Genomic DNA, 21,207 nt, shown 5'->3' with positions numbered 1-21,207 from the left:
CAATGAATATTATTCAATAAGATAGAAATTAAAATATTCGATTATATATTCAGACTCTTTTACACCGTCGGTCACAATTTCACAATTTGAGTCCTTCGCACCAAGCCTGGGCATAAACAAGTTAAAAAGCTTAAAGTAAGTTAATTTTGACTAGCTTCATTTTTAACTTACCTTATTTTTATTGATATAAAATTAATAAATAACGAGTTACTTTTAATCAAATTCAATCTATGTTAATTTATTAATGATAAATTAGTAAACTTAGGTAATAATATTATTATTGATAATGCATATTGCATAAAAATTTACTTTTTTTATTTTTTTTGAAACCATATTACTGGGTATTTATGTATTGAAAAAAAACAAAACAACTTAACTCAAGGTAGTAAGTTGATTGTAAGTTTCATTACGACTTTTAACTGGGTTAAAAAAAAAATTAGGATAACTATTAGCTTTAAATTTTTTTTAATGTTTTATATAATTTTAAAAATTATTGTTAACCTGCCTGTACTATTCTATTGCTAGTACTGTATTAGTATTAGATTAAAGAATTGAACTGGATAGAAATTACACAATATCATATTTTGTATTTACTTAGCAAGATATGATAATAATAATAATAATAACGTAATCGTTATCATACATTACACTGCCCAGGTTTTTTAAATACTTAGTAACAAAAAATGTAATACAATTAACATTATAATCACAATATTAGCATTATTGTTGCATAATACATTTGTTTATATCATACTTGTTAAAATTGTTATTTATAAGTATCTAAAATGATAAAGTATAATGTATCTTTTGTATGTAATTTCTGAAATGTCATTCAATATATATTGTTTATAAATGTATCATTTATAAATTAAAGTAAAAATGAATTTGAATATGAATTAAATTAAATGATACAACCCATATTCTACCTGTATATTTCTCATTTGGCACTCATTGGAAATGTTTTTTTTTTTATAACTGCGTGTCAGACACCAAAATTTACAAGTTTATATTTTTTACCATTTATTTAAGAGGGCGCCACACCCGCATGCGTTGTCTCCGTCTTACAAACGAGTAACATACCAAATTTACGCTCAGCAGTTCAAGTTTTATGCCGTTAGCATAAAACTTGAACTGCTGAGCGTAAATTTGGTATGTTACTCGTTTGTAAGACGGAGACAACGCATGCGGGTGTGGCGCCCTCTTAATATTTGGTACAAATAATATTACTTTTCAAATATTTAATAAATGTAAATCTTGCTGTTTGATCTACAATCTTCACTAACCAATAAGTACAGCATTTAAATAATATTCAATATTTTAATATATACATTTATTGATAGAAATGCTACTTTCAATCACTTTCATGTCACTCATATTACTATAACCATTGATTAAACTAGTACTTATAACCATTGGTATAACCTTGGTCTGTTAATAATTTTAAAAATGTAGATATTTACACATTTTATTTTTTAAATTATAGCTAAATAATACATTTGTGCACATTAAATTTTACATAGCTTTGTATAAAACAGAAATCTTTTTTATAAGAATGGTTTGTTAGAGGGATGTGTAAAAGAACATGGGACATTTTTACAATTTATGAAGGTAAGTAAGGTTTTAAAAACTGAATTTACACCCTTTGTGTGTTTTATACAAAATATAAATTATGACTTGTCTCCTAAGTATGGAAATAAGATTTATTGAGCCAATTTTCTCACTTACTATAGTTAATACTTATCAACATAAATATAAAATTGATACTGAGGTTTTTAGATTATTTTATTTTTAAATTAATGTAGGCAGAATATTATGTATGCATATTTAGTTTCATAAAACAATGTTCACAATAACAGAATTTTAATCAATAATAATGTGAAATAGTATAAATGATTGTTTTATTTACAAAAAAAACATATTAATGAAGACATGCAGCTTCATGTTATGTAGTTGTCAATTGTTCTTCGTTAGGTTTAACAGCTGCGTTTACTTGATCCGCAGCTATTTGTATTGCTTTTGCTTTTTTGTTACTTTCTAGCCAATCTAAAAATGTGGCTCTATAAAATATGTTACTATTAATTCAAATTTTTTTTAGTGTTATAAAATTATATGCACATACTTGCAGTGCTTATATGTGCAACTAACACTACAATATTCATTGTCCCATTCTGCATGTTGAATAGCTGCATTATTGCATCCTTCTGCTATGCACACATCTTGTGATTTAAGTTCAGGAGTTGTAGTACTAATGACTCCTACCAAATATATATATGATACGTAAGATAATAAAATAAATTAATACAATTATTTATGAATGATAAAGAATATTTTTTGTATATATATACTCTGTTCCATCTAAAAGAGCACCGAGTGGCGGACAATAATCCCCATCGCAGGCAGCGCTGTCAATCAGAGTGATTACACTCAGCCCCCAGTCTGGACGTCGCTCTGCGATTCATTTGGGTACACCAATGCAGTGTGCCCTTAGATGGAATAAAGTATATTTATATAGATAGTACATTGTGTATACAGATAATATTTATTTTTATCATCTTATTTAATTTATAAAATATTGAGAATGATTCATATTTTTAGTCTTGAAATTAAAAACTACTATAATTCTATAATAATTACAAGAAATCATTAAAATTAAAATTAAAATAACTCAAACGCTGAAAAAAATTATATTGGAATTAGAATTCAAACTGGCACTCTCACCTTCTGTCGATGTACTTGTACTCGGAGTCATTGAGACATCGTTCTCTGAATTGGACATGGTGAGTCATGTGATAATAGTCACAACAAAACCATAGAATAAATCGAAAGAGCACAATGTCGAGGGTATGATTTGTTTATAATATATAACAGACAAATAGGCAAAGGCTATAGAAATCTGAAAAATAATGAAATGTTTATAATATAGGTAATTATATATTGTGTTGTACTCAGTACTTACTTTTGTGTATAAACTATAAAGGCAGAAATGACTTACGGCACCATTGGCGTTTGTATACCTGAATAATCAAATATTTAATAGAAGGTAAATAAGAACATTTTAGCGGGTAGCAATAAATCGATAATGCTACGAGGGACGTTAATCGTTATCACTTATCACGGAGCATAGACATAAACAACTTACTTACTCTATGGAGTAAACACTAAGTTGCTTATACAAACAAAATTCATTATTATTATTATTATCATCATCACTACCGCCATCCGCCGGTAGGACAAGTTGAAAATGCGCATGTCATGGCCCGTGGCGGTCGTCGGGGACTACCAGATAAGAAGAACACGAACCTCTCCTCCGTCCAACCCACCTACCTCATAACCACCATCATCATACTAGTGGGATTCTCCCCGCCAAACACCGCTGTGGCTACAACAATATTGTTATACTGTCTGCGTCTGGTGCGAGTAAAAAAAGTACACTGATAACGACATAATATTATAAAATATCGTAACAATATTGTTATATATACTGTTTGAGCGTTTGAGCATGTTGTATGATGCGTAATATTGAAATGATTCGTGCGTGAAGTGTGAATTATTTCCTAAAGTATAATCGTATTTTAACATATATTGCTCGAGCAGGCGCAATGCGCCCACCTCCTCCATTGACGCTGCGCCGTTGTCTATCGTCGGCCGCCGCTTGAATCAGACTGTTTGCCGCTGTCGCCGTACCGAAATGTAATAACCGCCGGCCGATTGGTCATTTTGGACGTTACTCAACGACCGTCGCACCTCGCCGACGATCCCGCAGCGCATTTACGAGGCGATCCCGTGCACCAGACATTGGACACTGCGAACACCGTTCCGTCGACAAAGAAAGCTTAGAAATATAAGCTTTCGGGTCGGTATTCATGGAACTATGAACCTGGATTCATTGTCATACACGTTGGCTCAAATCAGTTATCTCGTCAGTAATTTGTCGAAGAAGAACTACAAGCCGAGCGTACAAGAAATTTTCGACGTGAGTATAACGTATGCTGCCGTGTGCGCTGGTTGTGGGCCAGAGGGGGGTGGTTCCTGAGTAATGCGTCGTTTGCCATTAAAATTTTTGTTTGCGTGTTCGCACCCCCTGGAGTGCGTAGGTATTTCATTTCATGCGTACACCCACTTGAATGTAACTACAGGTGGGTTATGTTTTTGCTGGAATTTTCGTTCGCCATTTTTGTTTGTCTACACATTGTCTCAAATTAGTTATGTCATCAGCAATTTGTCAAAGAAGAACTACAAGCCGAGCGTACAAGAAATATTCGACCTGAGTATAACATGTGCCGATGGCGTATGGGCCAGGGGAGGGTTCCTACCTAATACGTCGTTAGCCATTAAAATTTTTGTTTGTCGTGTTCGCACCTTCCGGAGTGCGTAAGTATTCCATTCCATGCATTCCCGCTTGAATGTAACTACCGATGTGTTAGGTTTTTTTTGGTATTTTTGTTAGTTTTGCCAATTTTTCCTAAACTCTATTTCTTGGCGTCGGCAGCTCCAACATTAGTGACACCATATTAATGGTTTTTCTTGTAAAAAATTTTTTTATTTTATGTGATAACGTATGAAACTCCCTAAACAGTTGTAGATTTGGTTCCACCAAATATTTGTTGAAAGTTAATTTTTTTTTTAAATTTTTTAAATTATTAATTAGTTTAATTACTGCATAATATATTATATTAGGTATGTTAAAAATATTTAACTTAGAATTTTGATGAATTTATAAACATATTGCCATTCAAATTTTGCTTTAGTCTCATTAATCTCAAGGTGAATAAGATAAATGTCACTTATATGTTTTTGAGTTATATACCTCAAATGTAACTTATGAATTCTTTAAGGGGCGAAAAAAAATTTCAATTTCAATTTTTGTTTTTAGTTATCAATGTTCCAGTTATTTTGACTCGACTGTATAAAAACTTAATTAAATTTGTACTGCTGATTAATATGATTTTATTTTTTAAATTTACAACGCTTAATTTAAAAACAGTAATACCTTTGTACCTTGACTATATTTTTAAATTATCCTATATTATAGTAGTCTCATTAATAACAAATATTTTATATTTATTTGTGGTTAACACAAGCAGCTCAAATAATAATATTAGGTTCTATACAACCAGGGCATCATTAAATATTTAAACAGATAAAAAAAACAAATATTATGATAAGACATTTATACAAAATATTACTTGTAAATTATCTACCAATTAAATTTATGCTAACTATGTATTTGAACATTAAATATAATTATAAAAAATATATGGCAATAATTTAGTATGAGCTATACTGTGATTATATATTTTTCTTAATTAAACATGAACAAGAATACCTATAGTTCATACAAATAATTGTCTTAACTTCTAAACATACCTACATGTATTTTGTACCTTTTTATAATTATGGTCTTAAAAATACTTAAATGCATTAGTATTTAAATTTATTATTTTGTGTCTGCCTATGTCCTTTTAAAGTGTAAACATTTTTAGATTGTGTTACATAACATATTTATTTAATTATTCTTTTAGTAAGCTTAAGTTAGTTAAATCACTCTGAAATCTATGTATACTCGCATTTCTTACTGACAGTTTGGATTATTTTACTCACCCTTAAAATTACAATTATCTATGGAGATAGTTTTTAAAAACGTGCTATGCTATGCTACTACCTACATAAGAACATTTTTTAAAGCTTGGTAAGAAATTTGGTACTTATCATTATATTGTCTGAGTAGTTCCAAGTGTGTTTCAATTTCATTATGGTTATGCACAGCAATATAATATTATGGCATTCCATTTCTACAACATTTTTGTTTATTTATGTGTAAAAATAAAATATTAGTTTTTAAGTATAAACAATGTATTATTGTTTAAATCCATGTTTAGTATTATAATAGATGATTTTATATTTTAACCTAATCAAGATTTTTTAATTATATTTAGTTAATAAAAAAAATTATACTTCAAATGTGAAATAGTTATAATTTAATTAAATTGTTGTGTTATATATTATTTTTTGAATTATTTTAATTGATTTATTCTCTTTAAAGGTTATTCAATTACAAGGATTTGAAGCTGACCGACATCTATTACGTTGCCTGTTTTCTCACATTGATTTAAAAGACACTGAAGGACCAAGAAATACATCTCATAAGGATTATTATCAAGCTCAATTACTTGCACACCAGTGTACAACTCTCTTGAATAAACCTTCTCTAACTTCAATATTGTGTTTTGCTCTTGACAATCCACTTTTTTCTCAAAAGGTATTTATACTATTATTTAATTTATATTTTGATAAATATATTTAATATCATTTAATTAATAGGCACAAAAACCATCAATACAACAATTTACTCAGCTTAGCAGAATACTGCATCTAAGTCCCGTTCAAGAAGTTGTGTTTGGGCTTGTTTGTTTAGAGTCGACAAATTACTCTACTTACGCTTTACAATTTGTTAAACAAAAGTTACCACTTCTTATTAAAAACTATATCAATTCAGGTACATTAATACAATTTATTAATTAATGTAAATAATATGTAATATGAAATTTGTTTTAATTTAGATATCAATTCTAATCAAGTCGTTGGAGGTGGATTGCACGATTCTAGTCCTGAAGTTCTACATCTGATTTTGAGCCACGTATTTAATGTTGACGATCAATTATTTGGTGTGTTAATAAACCATATTTAAAATTTATGTGTTTAAATGTCAATAAATTTCAAATTTAATACTATTATTCAACAAATTTTGATAGAATTACAGAACTAAGTACTAAATTTATTATTTGGCTATTTTATTAAATACTAAATTAAATAACATTTTGAAATTGTATGAAAAATAAAAAGCAACAAATTAAAGTTACGGCATTATAATTAAGATGGTCAATCAATCAAATCATTTATTTTATAAATAATACTGCTATATGTTCGTTTTTAAAAAATTAACTCAATGCAATTAAAATAAATTGTTTATTATTTAGGTATTTATAATCAAATTAAGGTAAACATTTATTATATTTTTCTTTTATCAGGAATAAGCAAAGAAGTGAAAAAAGTTTTATTACTTAACCTTCGTCGTGATTTTCCACTCGAGGTTGCTCCAGTATTATTGGCACCATTAATATATTCTGATAAACCAGACCACCCAATGGATAAAATCAATTCAGATACATCTACTATTCCTAAAATAATGGTAATTACTTTTATTTTATGAAATTTATTTAGAATTTTCATAATTATATATACTTGTTATTTTAATAGGAAAATCCGTCATTGCCCAATTTAATAATGGAAATGGGCTATTCGGTGTGTTCATCATTAGATGAATGCCGACGAAACTTGTTATCTGTAACTAATGGATGTGTCCCATCAATAACTTTTGGTCCTGAATCTGTCGCTAAAGTGATATCAATGATGATACGTACGCATACAGGGCTAGATTCTCAATTACCTTTACCATATTGGACAGAAGACGATGCTGACCATGACTTAGACAAAATATCTTCTAATTCTATTACATGGAACATTGAAGTGTTCGTTAACACAATCAAAGAATTGGTAATATTTGTTATATTATCATTCCATAAATTATTATTACACTGTTAAATATTTTATTTTAGAACCCTTCGTTATCTTGGATGGACTTGATAAAAGAACTTGATCATGAACATTTTTTTGTCAAGGATAGACAAGGTTTAGTCCTTCTGTTTTTGGCTTTAAGACTTGGTTTAAATTCTCCAGGGTACCATATAGAGAATTTCCCTATAAATTTGATTTATCGACGCTGGAAAAATTCTGATGCACAGGTAACTTTGTCTTCTGATAAAATTTACTTTTATAGTTTTCTCTATGTATAAATGAATAATACTTTGTTTTTTAGATGTCTCTAATTCAACATATACTTCGAAGTTCTGATGTGTTTTGTTTTGCCGACTATCCTTATAGATCAGTATCTATAGATTCATTAAAAACTATTCCAGAAGCAGATAACAAGGATATCAACACTTGGTATGTAATTCATATATGATGTATAGATATTGCTTGATGATGAAATGGCTTATTAATGATTTTGATAGTATACTTCTATCGTTTATCTCATAGTGAAATAATGTTTAACATTCCTTATAATTTTTCTATTTTTTTTAGGCGATCAATCGAACTTGTTGATTTATTGCTTTACTTGGCTGAACGAGGTCTTTATTATGAAGTACAAGAATGTTTGAAGTTTCCTGCTCAAAAATGTCCTGATATTTTAGCACTTGCCTTGATAGAGTCAAATGGCCCATTGAATATTGTTAGACATGAAATAATCAGTAGTCTGATGCCAATATTTTTAGGGAATCACAGTAATTCTGCTATAATTTTACATCACGCATGGAACCACCAGGTATTTATTATGTTAAAATTGAATTATTAATATTATAACTGGAGGTATACGGATTTGTATTTATATCTTATTTTAAAATCAAGTGAATTCAAAGTGATACTTGTATTAATAAAATAACTGTTTTTAGTCCTCAAAGGTCTTTAACCAATTTATTTATTTTATATGAGAAGACATTTACCTTTAAATAGTGACATTTTTTTACATTTTTTTCCAGAATGTTGGACTTAAACATACTTTAGCACAGGCGATGAGTGACTGGTATATGCGAAGTGATTATGATAGTGTTAAACTATCTCGGATATTAGATATTGCTCAAGATTTAAAAGTGAAAAAAATTATTTACTGTCTTTAACATTTGACCAACATTCTTTATTTATTAATTTTTTTTTATATACTTTCAGGCATTGTCCTTATTGTTGAGTGTTCAGCAATTCCCATTTATTATAGATTTAGCCTGTTTGGCATCTCGACGAGAATATTTGAAATTAGATAAATGGCTGACTGATAAAATTCATGAACAAGGTGAAGGATTTGTATCAGCATGTGTAAAGTTTATACAGGTGCGTTTTTCATATTATATTATAATTTTTAGGTAATTTAGCAATTATAAACCATGAACCAATGCATGCAACTATTATTATTAATCAATTCTTTCATTATTAGAAACGCTATCCTCAATTATGTGGATCATCAGCTAAAGAAGAAAATGCATCAAAATATACTCCGTTGTCTTCAGAAACTCTACTTATAATTTTAAATTGCTTGCGTAACGTTTCTGGGTAAGTTAAATTTCAACTTATTTAGTTTCTTAGTTTTTAAAGTAATTTAGTTATAAATGTATTACTAAACATTTTATTTGTAATATGTATATTAAAGAAACTGGGAATTTAAGTTTATCATGTACAGATTTATTTTTTGTTATAATTTAAAAATGTATTATTTTGTTTATGAGTTAATTATAAAATATAAATTGTATTTTTACATCATAATTAATTTTTTTAGATTTTCTATATAATTGTTTTATATTTATAACAATCTGCTTGAACTAGTTTTTTGTTTGAATTACAGAACAGTTTCACAAGAACTTACAGAAACAATTATACAAATGGTTTCGAATTACACCAGTATGTATATGCCAAAAGCACCAACTATTCGTGTTAACACTGCTGCTCCACCCACTCCTATTTTTCGTCCTACACATCAAAGACCAATCGGCCAAATGGAAGGTCCAGCCCTTCAAGTTATGGTTGATCAACTTACTGGACTTGCTACCAGCTTAGCCAGTCTTGGACTAAATCCTGCAACTCAAAATACTTCTACTTTCACACTACCAGGTTACTCTATATATTATTTTGAAAAGTTACATTATTTTAAAATATTTTAATATTCATATTCAGGATCTTTGGGACAACTAGTTCAAACTCCCGGGTCACCTTCTCGAAGTCTTGTTGGTAATGTATCTGGACTAGGAGGTTTTTCCATTATGACACCTTCATCTCTAAATGCTCCGGGTCCAAATATATCAAGTCAATTATCTGGCTCATCCAATATGTTAGGCCGTTTACCACCACAACAAGTTTTACCATCAGTGATTGGGAAATCCAACCATACAAGTATGTATAAATGTTAACTTAATTTTAAAAATACACCATTTTATGTACATTTTATTTTTAGTTGATAACAGCTTATTTATGGAGGGTAATACACCAGTCTCCGTTCCTAAAGATATTGAGGATGAAGCTAATAGTTATTTTCAGCGTATTTATAATTTGGCACCTCACAACTCTTTATCTATAGATGAAGTCCTTGAAACTCTTAAAAGATTTCAAGAATCACCTGTTAAACGTGAAAGGGTAACTATTCATCCACTTTATTTCTGTATATATTTAACTTTTATATATTAATTGAAAACTTTTAACGTTATAGGAAGTATTTTGTTGCATGCTTCGAAATTTATTTGAGGAGTATAGATTTTTTCCAGCTTATCCTGAAAAGGAGCTTATAACAACAGCACATCTATTTGGTGGTATTATAGAGCACAGTCTTGTTTCGTAAGTGATAATAATTTTTTCTTCTTTTTAATATCAATAAATTATAACTAAATGTATTTTTTTTATTTCATTTTGAAGAAATTATAAGGCTTTAGGACTGGCCCTTCGTTTCATTTTGGATGCACTTAAAAAGAGCCCAAATTCAAAAATGTATAACTTTGGAATAACTGCGTTGGATCGTTTTAAAAATCGTTTAAAGGATTATCATCAATATTGTTCCCATATAACTGCTATACCTCACTTTCATCAATTTCCTCAGCATCTTATTGAGGTATGTTAATATAATATTTCAATAATACAGTGTCAATAATATTAATAATATACTTAATCACATAAGTAATTTTAATAATAATTCACACAAACCATAAGAAAATAGGTTAGAAATTGTATAGATGTCTAGACAATTATTAACTAATTAAATATTAAATTTATTTTGGTTTCTACACATAATTATATACATACTAAATAACTTAATTTTTATTAAAATTGTATTTGATTTTTATTTCTTACGTTCTATTACCTATCATTTTAGATGATATCGACTGTAGTTGTATACAAATAAAAACTATATATGATGTGTGATATGTTTGTTATTTTATTGTTGTAGTTTGTAGAGTATGGAAAAAATTCACAAGAGCCGCCACCAGTCACTTCCCGAATCCCAGATTTGGTTGGAATTAGTAACAATGCAATTCCACCATTTATACCCAGCTTACACAATATATTCAAAGCTCAAAGTATCACTACTACTACAACGACTACTACTCCTATGACATCTACATCGTCTAAACTTGTAACCACAAACGCCCTATTAACGTCTAGAGTAAGTATATTTAATAAATATTTTAGACAATGATATTTTACAATTTATTTTACTTTCTATTATGTTTGCAGCCTTCAATTGCAAACACTACAAATATTGATACCTTACTGGTTGCAACTGAAAAAGATGATAAATTAATTGTACCACCGGAAAATCTTCAAGATAAGATAGCTTTCATTTTTAATAATTTAAGCCAAATTAATCTTCAAACTAAGGTAAAATTTTAATTTAAGCTTTTACATATATTTTAAAAATATATCATATAATTCCTATGTTAAGAAATAACATTTTTGTACATATTATAGTGCGACGAAATTAGAGAAATTATCAACAATGATTATTTACAATGGCTTTCTCAGTATTTAGTTATGAAGCGTGTCAGTATTGAGTTTAACTTCCATTCACTATACTCAAACTTTTTGGACTGCTTAAATAATGAAAAATTAAACTTTTTGATAAATATGGAAACTTTTAGAAATATCAGAGTTAGTATATAACTTCTTTGTTAGCATGTGATTAACATTATGTGTAATTTTTTATATGTTAATAAATAATTAACAATTCAATTTTTTTCATTTTTTAGATATTATTAAAAAGTGACAAAGGAATGGACAATTTTTCTGACAGATCATTATTAAAAAATTTAGGTCACTGGCTTGGTATGATCACATTGGCCAAAAATAAACCAATTATACTTGATGACATTAATCTCAAAATGTTACTGGTCGAAGCTTATAATAAAGGACATCAGGAATTACTCTTCACAGTTCCATTTATTGCTAAAGTCCTTGAGTCATGTGCTAAAAGTAGAGTATGTACTAAATACACACTTATTTATTATATTGACATTTGAATAAATGTTTTTTAAACCTACATAACAAAAAGCTTTTTCTATGTTTCAAATTTTGGTTTACTTATAATATATAATATAGTATACAATTAGTATATTACATATAATATATTCTCTTAAAATTTTACCATATAAAAATAATTCAATCAGTTGATGAAAATGTTAATTTATGTGTAGTTTTACCAAAAATTATACATTTATTGAACGTACCTTTTTCTGCAATCCTTTTATGGCTCACTATATTTTGTGAACCACTTCATTTTCTTTTTTATCTTATTTTATTAATCATATTGTTGTTTGTTGATAAGGTATTTAAGCCAAGAAATCCATGGACTATGTCTGTAATGAACTGTTTAGCAGAACTTCATCAAGAGCCTGAGTTGAAATTAACTTTAAAATTTGAAGTTGAAGTCTTATGTAAAGCATTAAACATTGATATTCAAGTAAATTAAATGTCATAAACAACTTTGCATAACATTGAATTTGTGTTTGAATTTGTGTAGTAATTAATTATTATTCTAGGACTTAAAACCAGGATATGTACTTAAAAATCCTGAAATAGCCAAAAAGTTAGTGCAACAGCTTTCAGATGAAGAAGGTTCAAAACCACAAATTCAATGTGTTATAGATCTGCCTAAAGCAATTTCAACTCCTCAGCAGCATACACCTATTTATCAAAGTAATTCAAGTTTATGCAAATCAATATAAAATAATAAAATATTAGTGTTTTAATTAGAATGATGTTTACATTTTAATTAAAATATGATAAATAGTTAGAGATCTATGGTATATAGTTACATAACTTTAGTAAAATAAAGACATGAATTGGTTATGTCAAATTAAATATTCTTAATTCAATTTCGAATTAAAATTAAACTTATACTTACTAATTTATTGAAATAATACATTTTGAATTCTCTTAAAGTACATAGTTTAGCAACTAATAATTTAAATAACGGTTTTTTATGTTTGAGGAAGTTACTCTAAAATACTTTTTGCCTTATTTAGCTAGTATACATAATTGTAAGCTCAAAACATTAGCTGTTATAGTAGCAGATGCATTGAAGTATTTTTATATTTTCTAAATAAGAGCTTCAGACACTGGTGTTTATATAGTGTTATCTGGAAGTTATGTTTTTTTTTTCTAATTCTATTGATTGGTTTTTTTTTTAGCAATTTCTTCTCAACAACATAATATTATATCGACAATTTCATCAATGAATTCTAATACTCGGTTTAATGATGAACTAGTTGGCCATGTTGTGTCAGCCGGTGGTGTTACATCGTTATCATCAAATGGTTGTATTGGTATAAGTGGTATGACAGAAATGTCTCCAACCTTACCTTCTTTCGAGCCTAAATATAACTATGTGACATTCAACGCAGCCAATTCAGCACAAATAATGTCTATGATTGTTGTAAATCCTCAAGTGAGTATTTTCCATAATAGTATAACGTACAAATATTAATATCATAATATAATATATAATATTTTGAATTGTCCTTAGTTCTTTAAAAATCCTTGTAAAATTCTTTTTTTTTCATATATTATCACTTAACTGATTAATGATGATTCAATTTTCAATATTTAAATAATTATTATTGAAATAAATATTGGGTTTTAATTTGATGGTGTATACTTATTGAATATTTTGTTAACTCCTATAAAATTTATATATTTGTTAGTTAACCTTAACCACAAACTATTTATAAGTTGTGAAACATTCTATAAAGAAATTGTATTGTTTAGATTCCGTTATTTGTTAGTCATCCAGCACTTAAAAATTATGTGCAAGCTGTTATTGAACGTTCAATTCAAGATTGGCTGACCCCGGTTGTGGATAGATCTGTAAAAGTTGCAGCCACTACAACTGAAAACATAGTCAAAAAAGTATGTGTGTTTATTAATATTTTAGCGTAAACAACTTATTTTTAAATTAATTTTTAGGATTTTGGTATGGACCCTGATGAATCTCATTTACGAAAAGCAGCTCATTGTATGGTTCGAAATTTGACTTCTGGCTTAGCAATGATAACTTGCAGAGAACAAGTTGTGCAATTACTAACATCGAATTTGAAACAACATTTTCTAAGTGTCTTAATGGTATTCATAACAATAATTGCTAAACAATTTTTGAAATCTTTTTAATTTGTTTTATATATTTAATTTAGACACCAACTCCAAATCAAAAAGAAATGATTGATCAGGCTTGTACAATGTGTGCTAATGATAATTTAGAGTTAGCTTGTGCTTTTGTACAGAAAACTGCTACTGAAAAGGCAGTAATTGAAATTGATAAATACTTAAAAACTGTAAATATCATTTATATTTATCTCAAATTATGATTACTTACATTTTTAATAACAATAATAATTTATTTTTATTAATTATATAGGAATTTGAAAGACGTAATGTATCAAGAATGGAAGGACGTCGCTTTTGTGATCCAATGGTAATGAGTGGTCAGGCTGAATATTTACCAGATTCTCTTCGTAACAAAATAGGATTGCCATTACCTCAAATGATTGGAATATATGAAGATTTTGCTAGGAACATCCCTGGATTCTTACCCCTTGATCGAGAAGCTGTATCATTATTTATGCCCAAAACTGTAACTTTTTTTACTAAAACATACAATTTTAATTTGATTGTATAATTTTAACATACTGTGGTTTTGTTTTAATTAGACAATCCAACTTGATGAGATGACAGTCTTGTATGAAAAAATTATAAATGAAATCGAAGTGCTTCTACAGTTGTATATGAATAATCAAAGACTCATGACCAATACAACACAACCAGCAAATCTCCATAGTGTGTTGGAAGCAATGACTTCTTTAAGAAGGTCCCGTGATATTGTTAATGCAACAAATATTATTCACAAAGTAAAGTATAAACATTATAGTATACACATAGTACAAATATATTGTATTTCTTTAATATGGACTTTTATAATTAAATTAACAAAAATATTGAACTTTTTGTACTGTTATAAATTATTTTTTACACAACAGCCATTAAATTTTGTTTCTGCCAAAATATGTAAATATAAATACATTTGGTGATCTATTTTTTTTATTAAGAATAATTCTTTAGAAATGGAGAATAATTACAATAATTACAATTTCAGTAAGTTTTTCTTATTATTATAACTCATCAATATCTAAATAACTAGTTAATTAATCTTGCAAGAGATTTATAATTATTTGGTTATTATAGTTGATTATTATGGCTGGTATTTTTTTGAGCAATTATTGTTTTGTAGTGACATTTATTTTAGATTTTGAGTAAAGTTTGATAGATATTAGTTTAATAATCATAATTTTATTTTTTAAAATTCAAATCTGTACAGTTAAATTTAACTGGTTAATTGCTACCTCAAATTGAAAAAATATTGAAAACCAACCCTAGATATGAAATTTCAACCTTTTATGTTTTGGCTGAAACATTTTAAAATGTAACCTAATATGTAGTAATATATTCTTAATATTAATCGTACTTTCTATTTTTTATTAGATCGTTGAAAGTTACCTAGAAGGACTTTGTCCACCTGCTAACCAAGATTTGGATATGAGTATTAGATTCCGGGATATACATCTTAATATAATTAGAGCTTTCCAAGATCCACGTGCTTACAATGTTCAATGGACTAATAAAATACTAACCAAGTATTTTAGTTTAAATCATTCATGCTATTGAATGTATTATAATTTGCTTATGTTTTTTTAGGGCGGTTGTGGAATCTAGAGAAGAAATACGTTTCAATATTGAAGCAATTGATGTTTTTATTCGAGCTGGAATGTTGAATATTGGCATATATGATATGCATTTAGCTATGTCAATGGAAAATGGCTCAAATTATGTATCCATAGTTTATGTAAAACAATTTTTGCAACACTACTTAATAGATAATAGATCTAATTCACCGATTAACGAAAGTCATTTTCAAGCTACAATTGAAGCATTAAATAATATTGTGCTTACTGGGCGTCCCATTCCAGATGGGTAAACTTTCATCACAGACTTAAGTTGTATGTTTTGATTGTTTCTACATTTTAAATGTATGTTTTAGGTTGACAGTTCTTTTAGAAATGATTAGACCATCACAGACAGATAATAGTCTTGTAAACCAATTAGTCGGCAGTACATCTTCTAATACACAGCATAGCTTATTACAAGTGAGTTATTAGAGACAAATAAAGAGTATAATTAAAATAACTAATTTAGCAATGATTATATTAATTGCTTATTATCAAAAATATATTTTAGGTACATACAATTTGAAAAATATATTAAAAAATTGAATGATAAATGTATTTATTAAAAACTACCCTAATTTACATTTAAGTTAACTAATTTAATATGAATACTTTTATATTAATCTTGTATATGTATATCTATTTATTAATCCTTTCAAGCATTACATCTTACTTTTTTGCTCTTAAAATAATTTTGTTGGATTAATCTAATTAGATTTTTAAATAAATTTGATTAATACCAAATATTAGTTATAATCAAGTCAAATGTTTAAAATTTGATTTTTCCCTACAATTTTTTTTTGTTTCATATATTTATATACTAATATATTTTTCTTATTACATTAGTTTCTAATTATTTGTCGTCATTTTGAAGAATTAACATTATTAATATCAATTTTAGGGTAGAGACTATGATGATCCACCAGGTTTATTAGAAAAAACTGAATTTTTACTTAAAGAATGGTTGACGATTTACAATGCAGCTCCTAATAGAGATCCCAGCAAAACATTTAGCAGTTATATTCAACAAGTTAGTTAATTAAAAATAAATTATTTGATTGTTATTAATTAATTTTATGATGTTTATAGATGAATGTTCAAGGAATTTTAAAATCTGATGACATTATTACTCGTTTCTTCCGCCTCAGCACCCAGATGATGGTAGAACTATGTTATAGACAAATACCTGATCAAACACAGTCCCCTTCTACTATACGAGCTAAACTTTTTCATACTATTGATGCATACGTTAAGCTCATAGTATTATTAATTAAACATTCGGGTGATGCAAATGCAGTTACTACAAAAACTAACCTTTTGAACAAGGTATAAAAATAATTTCTATATTTTATTTGTTTTTAAAGTTACATCATTATTTTAATTTTTTTCAATTTAAACTATTTACAGGTTTTAGGAATTGTTGTGGGTGTCTTACTTCAAGATCATGATGTTCAAGCAACTGATTTCCATCAATTACCATATCATAGAATTTTGATTACACTATTTCTTGACTTGAATGCTCCTGATCCAGTACTTGAATCAATCAACTACCCAGTAAATTTTAAAAATTGCTTACCAAAGTATTAAGCTAATAATTATGTTTATTACTAGATTCTTGCTGTTTTTTGTCATACTTTCCATCTTCTCCGACCAAGAAAGGTTCCAGGTTTCACATATGCATGGCTGGAGCTCATATCTCATCGTATATTTATCGGTCGTCTTTTAGGATTAAATTCTCAACAAAAAGTAAATATTTAATTATTAAATCAAAAAATAATAATAATGAATGTTCTATTTTCGTCTAATATTGTATTTATTTCTAACACATATATTAAACTATTACTAGCGTTCTTACGAGCAAACATCAAACAATGATCTTCAAGGCTGGAATTTCTATGCTCAACTATTGGTTGATCTGTTTAAATATCTGGCGCCATTTCTACGTAATGCTGAACTTGCCAAACCTGTTCATCTATTGTACAAAGGAACATTGAGAGTGCTTCTCATTTTATTACATGACTTTCCCGAATTTTTGTGTGAATATCATTATGGGTTTTGTGATGTAATACCTCCTAATTGCATTCAAGTAAGTTATTCATTGTAAATATCAATAATTTACTCTATAGTAATAATAATTATTTTTTATAGATGAGAAACTTAATATTATCAGCTTTTCCACGTAACATGCGTCTTCCAGACCCATTTACACCAAATTTGAAAGTTGATGTTCTTCAAGAAATATCTGTGGCGCCAAAAATTAGTCCAGACTTCCAGAGTTTTATTCAGCCTATTAGTTTTAAAAAAGTAATTGAATATTAAAAAGGAGTAAATTATCAATTTTATTTAAAATGTGTAATTTTTATATAGGATTTGGACTTGTACTTGAAAACTCGATCACCGGTGACATTTTTATCTGAAATCCGGACTACTATGCAACAAAGTTGCTGTGAGCCAGGCATGCGCTATGATCTGTCTCTTTTAAATGCCATTGTTCTGTATGTTGGAACTCAAGCGATACAGCAAATACGCAGCAAAGGCTTAGTACCAAATACTTCAACAATTACTCATTCCGCTCATATGGATATATTTCAAAATTTATCTGTGGATCTTGATACAGAAGGTTAATTGACTTTGATCACATATATATTAATAAGTGCCTGCGGATGATTACAATTATTATAAAAGAATCTACTTAAAGTCTAAATTATAAAACAAATTACTTAAAGAAAGATTTTAATCGACCCCCCTCCCTGCACTTAAAATAAATTTATATTTTAGATATTTTATATACATTTTCTATTTGACATTGGATTAAAGTATAAAGATTTTTTGAATTTCAAATATTTAATAATCAACCACATCTGGGCTTTAAATGTTATCTAAATAATTACTAATCTAAATATTTTTAATTTAGGTCGTTACTTGTTTTTGAATGCAATTGCTAATCAATTACGCTATCCAAATAGCCATACCCATTACTTTAGCTGTACTCTTTTATACCTATTTGCTGAAGCTAATAGTGAAGTTATTCAAGAACAAATAACAAGGTTAGTATTATATAGTTGTATTAGTTTTCTGTAGTACATAATTATACTATATTTAGATATTCTATTTGTATTAATAACCATTTTATCACAATTGTTGTATACGTTATTCAAAATATTCTCAGCATGTTTTTTCTTTGAAGTTTTAGTTTGTTTACTGCACATATTCTATTTGTACTGGATCAACAATTAATTTATGAATTATATTTTTATATTTTATATTATTGTTAACTATCACTAATGTTTATGTGTTATTATATGTTTTAAATTCTATTTCTAGAGTTCTTTTGGAGAGATTAATTGTAAACCGACCACATCCATGGGGTTTATTAATAACATTCATTGAGTTGATTAAAAATCCAGCCTACAAGTTTTGGACTCATGAATTTGTACACTGTGCACCTGAAATTGAGAAGTAAGCTATTACAATCAAATAATTGAATATCAAGATAGTTTTCCTTAATTAATTTTTTTTTGTGTCTAAAATGTATTATAATACTTACTCTATTTTGTAGACTTTTTGAATCTGTGGCTCGATCGTGTATGGTTCCCAAACAACCTACTACTGCAATGGACGATGATAACTTACCTAATATATGAACATAATCAAATATATACAGTTTAATATTTAGTATAAGTATATTCTTAGTTTTAAAAGATAACACTGAACCAAAATCGAGATTTTCAGTGTTTAAAGAAAAATAATTATATTTTAGTGTAAGGTCCATAAATATATTTGATTTAATTATTGATAAACAAAATAATATATATTTATTGGCACTGAATTCAATTTCCCTATATTTAAGGTTTATATTAAGGGATTACCAATCATAGACTACTTTTAATTGAATTAAAATATAATCATTGTGACAACTGATTAGTACAATAATGATTATCATTCATTATTATAAGAAAGTAATAAGAACAAATATTAAACCCATTTCTAGTATAAGTTTCTTCAGTTAAATATTAGTCAATATCTTTATGTTATCTAATAGCATTTCTAAACTTGTGTACTATCTTATTAAAATTCATACATAGATTTATATATAATACAGAATTGTATTTGTTTAGTTTTGTTTGGTCTTAAGTTTTTATGTAATTGGTTTGAAATACTTTTTTACTACAACATACTACTTTGAACTACATACACACAAACTTAAAATGTTAATATTAACTAGTTAATTTTTGGGTAATATTTGTTTTTAAATCACTTTGGTAATCTTCATAACTTGTGTTCTTAAAATAAAATTACCATATAAATTTACTTTTTTTTACTATTAGTGTTAAATAAAACTATTTCATAATTAAATATCATTTATTAGATTGTTTTTTTTTTTTTTTAGATTTTATATTTATTCATTATTGTGACGTGTTAAGTAAAAATAGGTCTATTATATTCATTAGTCATGTAATGTTATCATTGATTTCAATTTATAAGTAGAACAATATTTTTTCGTGTCTCATACTCTTACTATAACGATTGATGTGAATAAAAAATAAATATAAAATGTTATGTTTATTGCAATTATATGATCTTCTAAGCTTTAAAATGGTTTTTAACAACATAATATTTATTTAATAATATAGACTTAATATCTTGACTAAATTATATTGGTTTAGAATACCTAATGTGATTTCGATTCTATATAAGAGTTTATCTGCTTCTCTTCTTGCCAGGCATTGTCTTTTTTAATTGATGAAAGTATTTACTCCAGGGTTTTTTTGGGAAATAAAAATGAAACAGTTATCCAAGATTAACTTTCATATGAACAGACAATGAGCTCAAATATATTTTACAAATATACTATTTGATCATTCTAGCTCTTGTTAGGTGTAATTTTATCATTATTTCAAGTCTAAATTGGTTTAAATTAGTTTCTTGATGTAGGAACAAAATGTTTTATTTTATTCATTGTTGAATGCAATGACATAGGAATGCTCCTGCTGAATATAGAGACACACCCAAAGTGACAATCAACTTCTCCAGAAAACACTACAATAGCAGTAAATACATAACGACACGGGTAAAGGAAAAATGTATGATCAAATATTCGTTTTTCTACCCTCCTTAGTTTCAATGATAATTTTGGAAGAAGATTATGTTTTTATTCATCTTTTAATGTATATGAATTACATTATATTATATCAAAGGATAATACCCAAGTAGGTATACATATTCAGTAAAATATTAAGTAATAGATTCTATGAACATTCTTTAACATTTATTTTAGTAGATCGCTTATTTAACCAAAAAATATTCCGTTGATCACACATTGGACAACCGTCATTACTCA

At 27.5% G+C, this 21,207-nt stretch overlaps 2 protein-coding genes across 2 annotated transcripts; one reads left to right on the top strand and one right to left on the bottom strand.

The window, feature by feature from the left end:
* Window positions 1-1,630: 1,630 nt before the first annotated feature.
* LOC111036593 (TOX high mobility group box family member 4-like) lies at window positions 1,631-3,091 on the bottom strand. The gene is made up of 4 exons (XM_022318669.1): window positions 2,957-3,091; window positions 2,719-2,893; window positions 2,120-2,255; window positions 1,631-2,057 (listed from the first exon to the last, which is right to left on the bottom strand). The coding sequence occupies exons 2-4, from the start codon at window positions 2,774-2,776 to the stop codon at window positions 1,943-1,945; spliced, it is 309 nt and encodes a 102-aa protein (XP_022174361.1). The 5' UTR covers window positions 2,777-2,893; window positions 2,957-3,091; the 3' UTR covers window positions 1,631-1,942.
* A 239-nt stretch (window positions 3,092-3,330) lies between these two features.
* On the top strand, window positions 3,331-20,421 carry LOC111036592 (CCR4-NOT transcription complex subunit 1-like). Its single transcript, XM_022318668.1, has 42 exons — window positions 3,331-3,973; window positions 6,044-6,259; window positions 6,322-6,496; window positions 6,561-6,665; window positions 7,029-7,189; window positions 7,258-7,554; window positions 7,617-7,802; window positions 7,877-8,004; window positions 8,143-8,383; window positions 8,598-8,708; window positions 8,785-8,943; window positions 9,047-9,162; window positions 9,452-9,717; window positions 9,781-9,996; window positions 10,058-10,236; window positions 10,310-10,434; window positions 10,513-10,705; window positions 11,042-11,257; window positions 11,329-11,472; window positions 11,563-11,742; window positions 11,841-12,068; window positions 12,416-12,550; window positions 12,630-12,786; window positions 13,281-13,537; window positions 13,858-13,998; window positions 14,056-14,211; window positions 14,280-14,420; window positions 14,504-14,719; window positions 14,796-14,993; window positions 15,625-15,776; window positions 15,838-16,113; window positions 16,181-16,286; window positions 16,768-16,896; window positions 16,956-17,192; window positions 17,274-17,420; window positions 17,478-17,612; window positions 17,713-17,952; window positions 18,015-18,170; window positions 18,234-18,486; window positions 18,781-18,913; window positions 19,191-19,325; window positions 19,426-20,421. Exons 1-42 carry the CDS (start codon window positions 3,872-3,874, stop codon window positions 19,508-19,510), a joined length of 7,329 nt encoding a protein of 2,442 aa, XP_022174360.1. The 5' UTR covers window positions 3,331-3,871; the 3' UTR covers window positions 19,511-20,421.
* Window positions 20,422-21,207: the final 786 nt, after the last annotated feature.

Source organism: Myzus persicae, unplaced genomic scaffold (genome assembly GCF_001856785.1).
Source record: "Myzus persicae strain clone G006 unplaced genomic scaffold, MPER_G0061.0, whole genome shotgun sequence".
In the NCBI taxonomy this organism is placed as follows: domain Eukaryota; kingdom Metazoa; phylum Arthropoda; class Insecta; order Hemiptera; family Aphididae; genus Myzus; species Myzus persicae.
The sequence above is the reverse complement of the archived record's forward strand: the minus strand, read 5'-3'. Positions and strand labels throughout refer to the sequence as shown.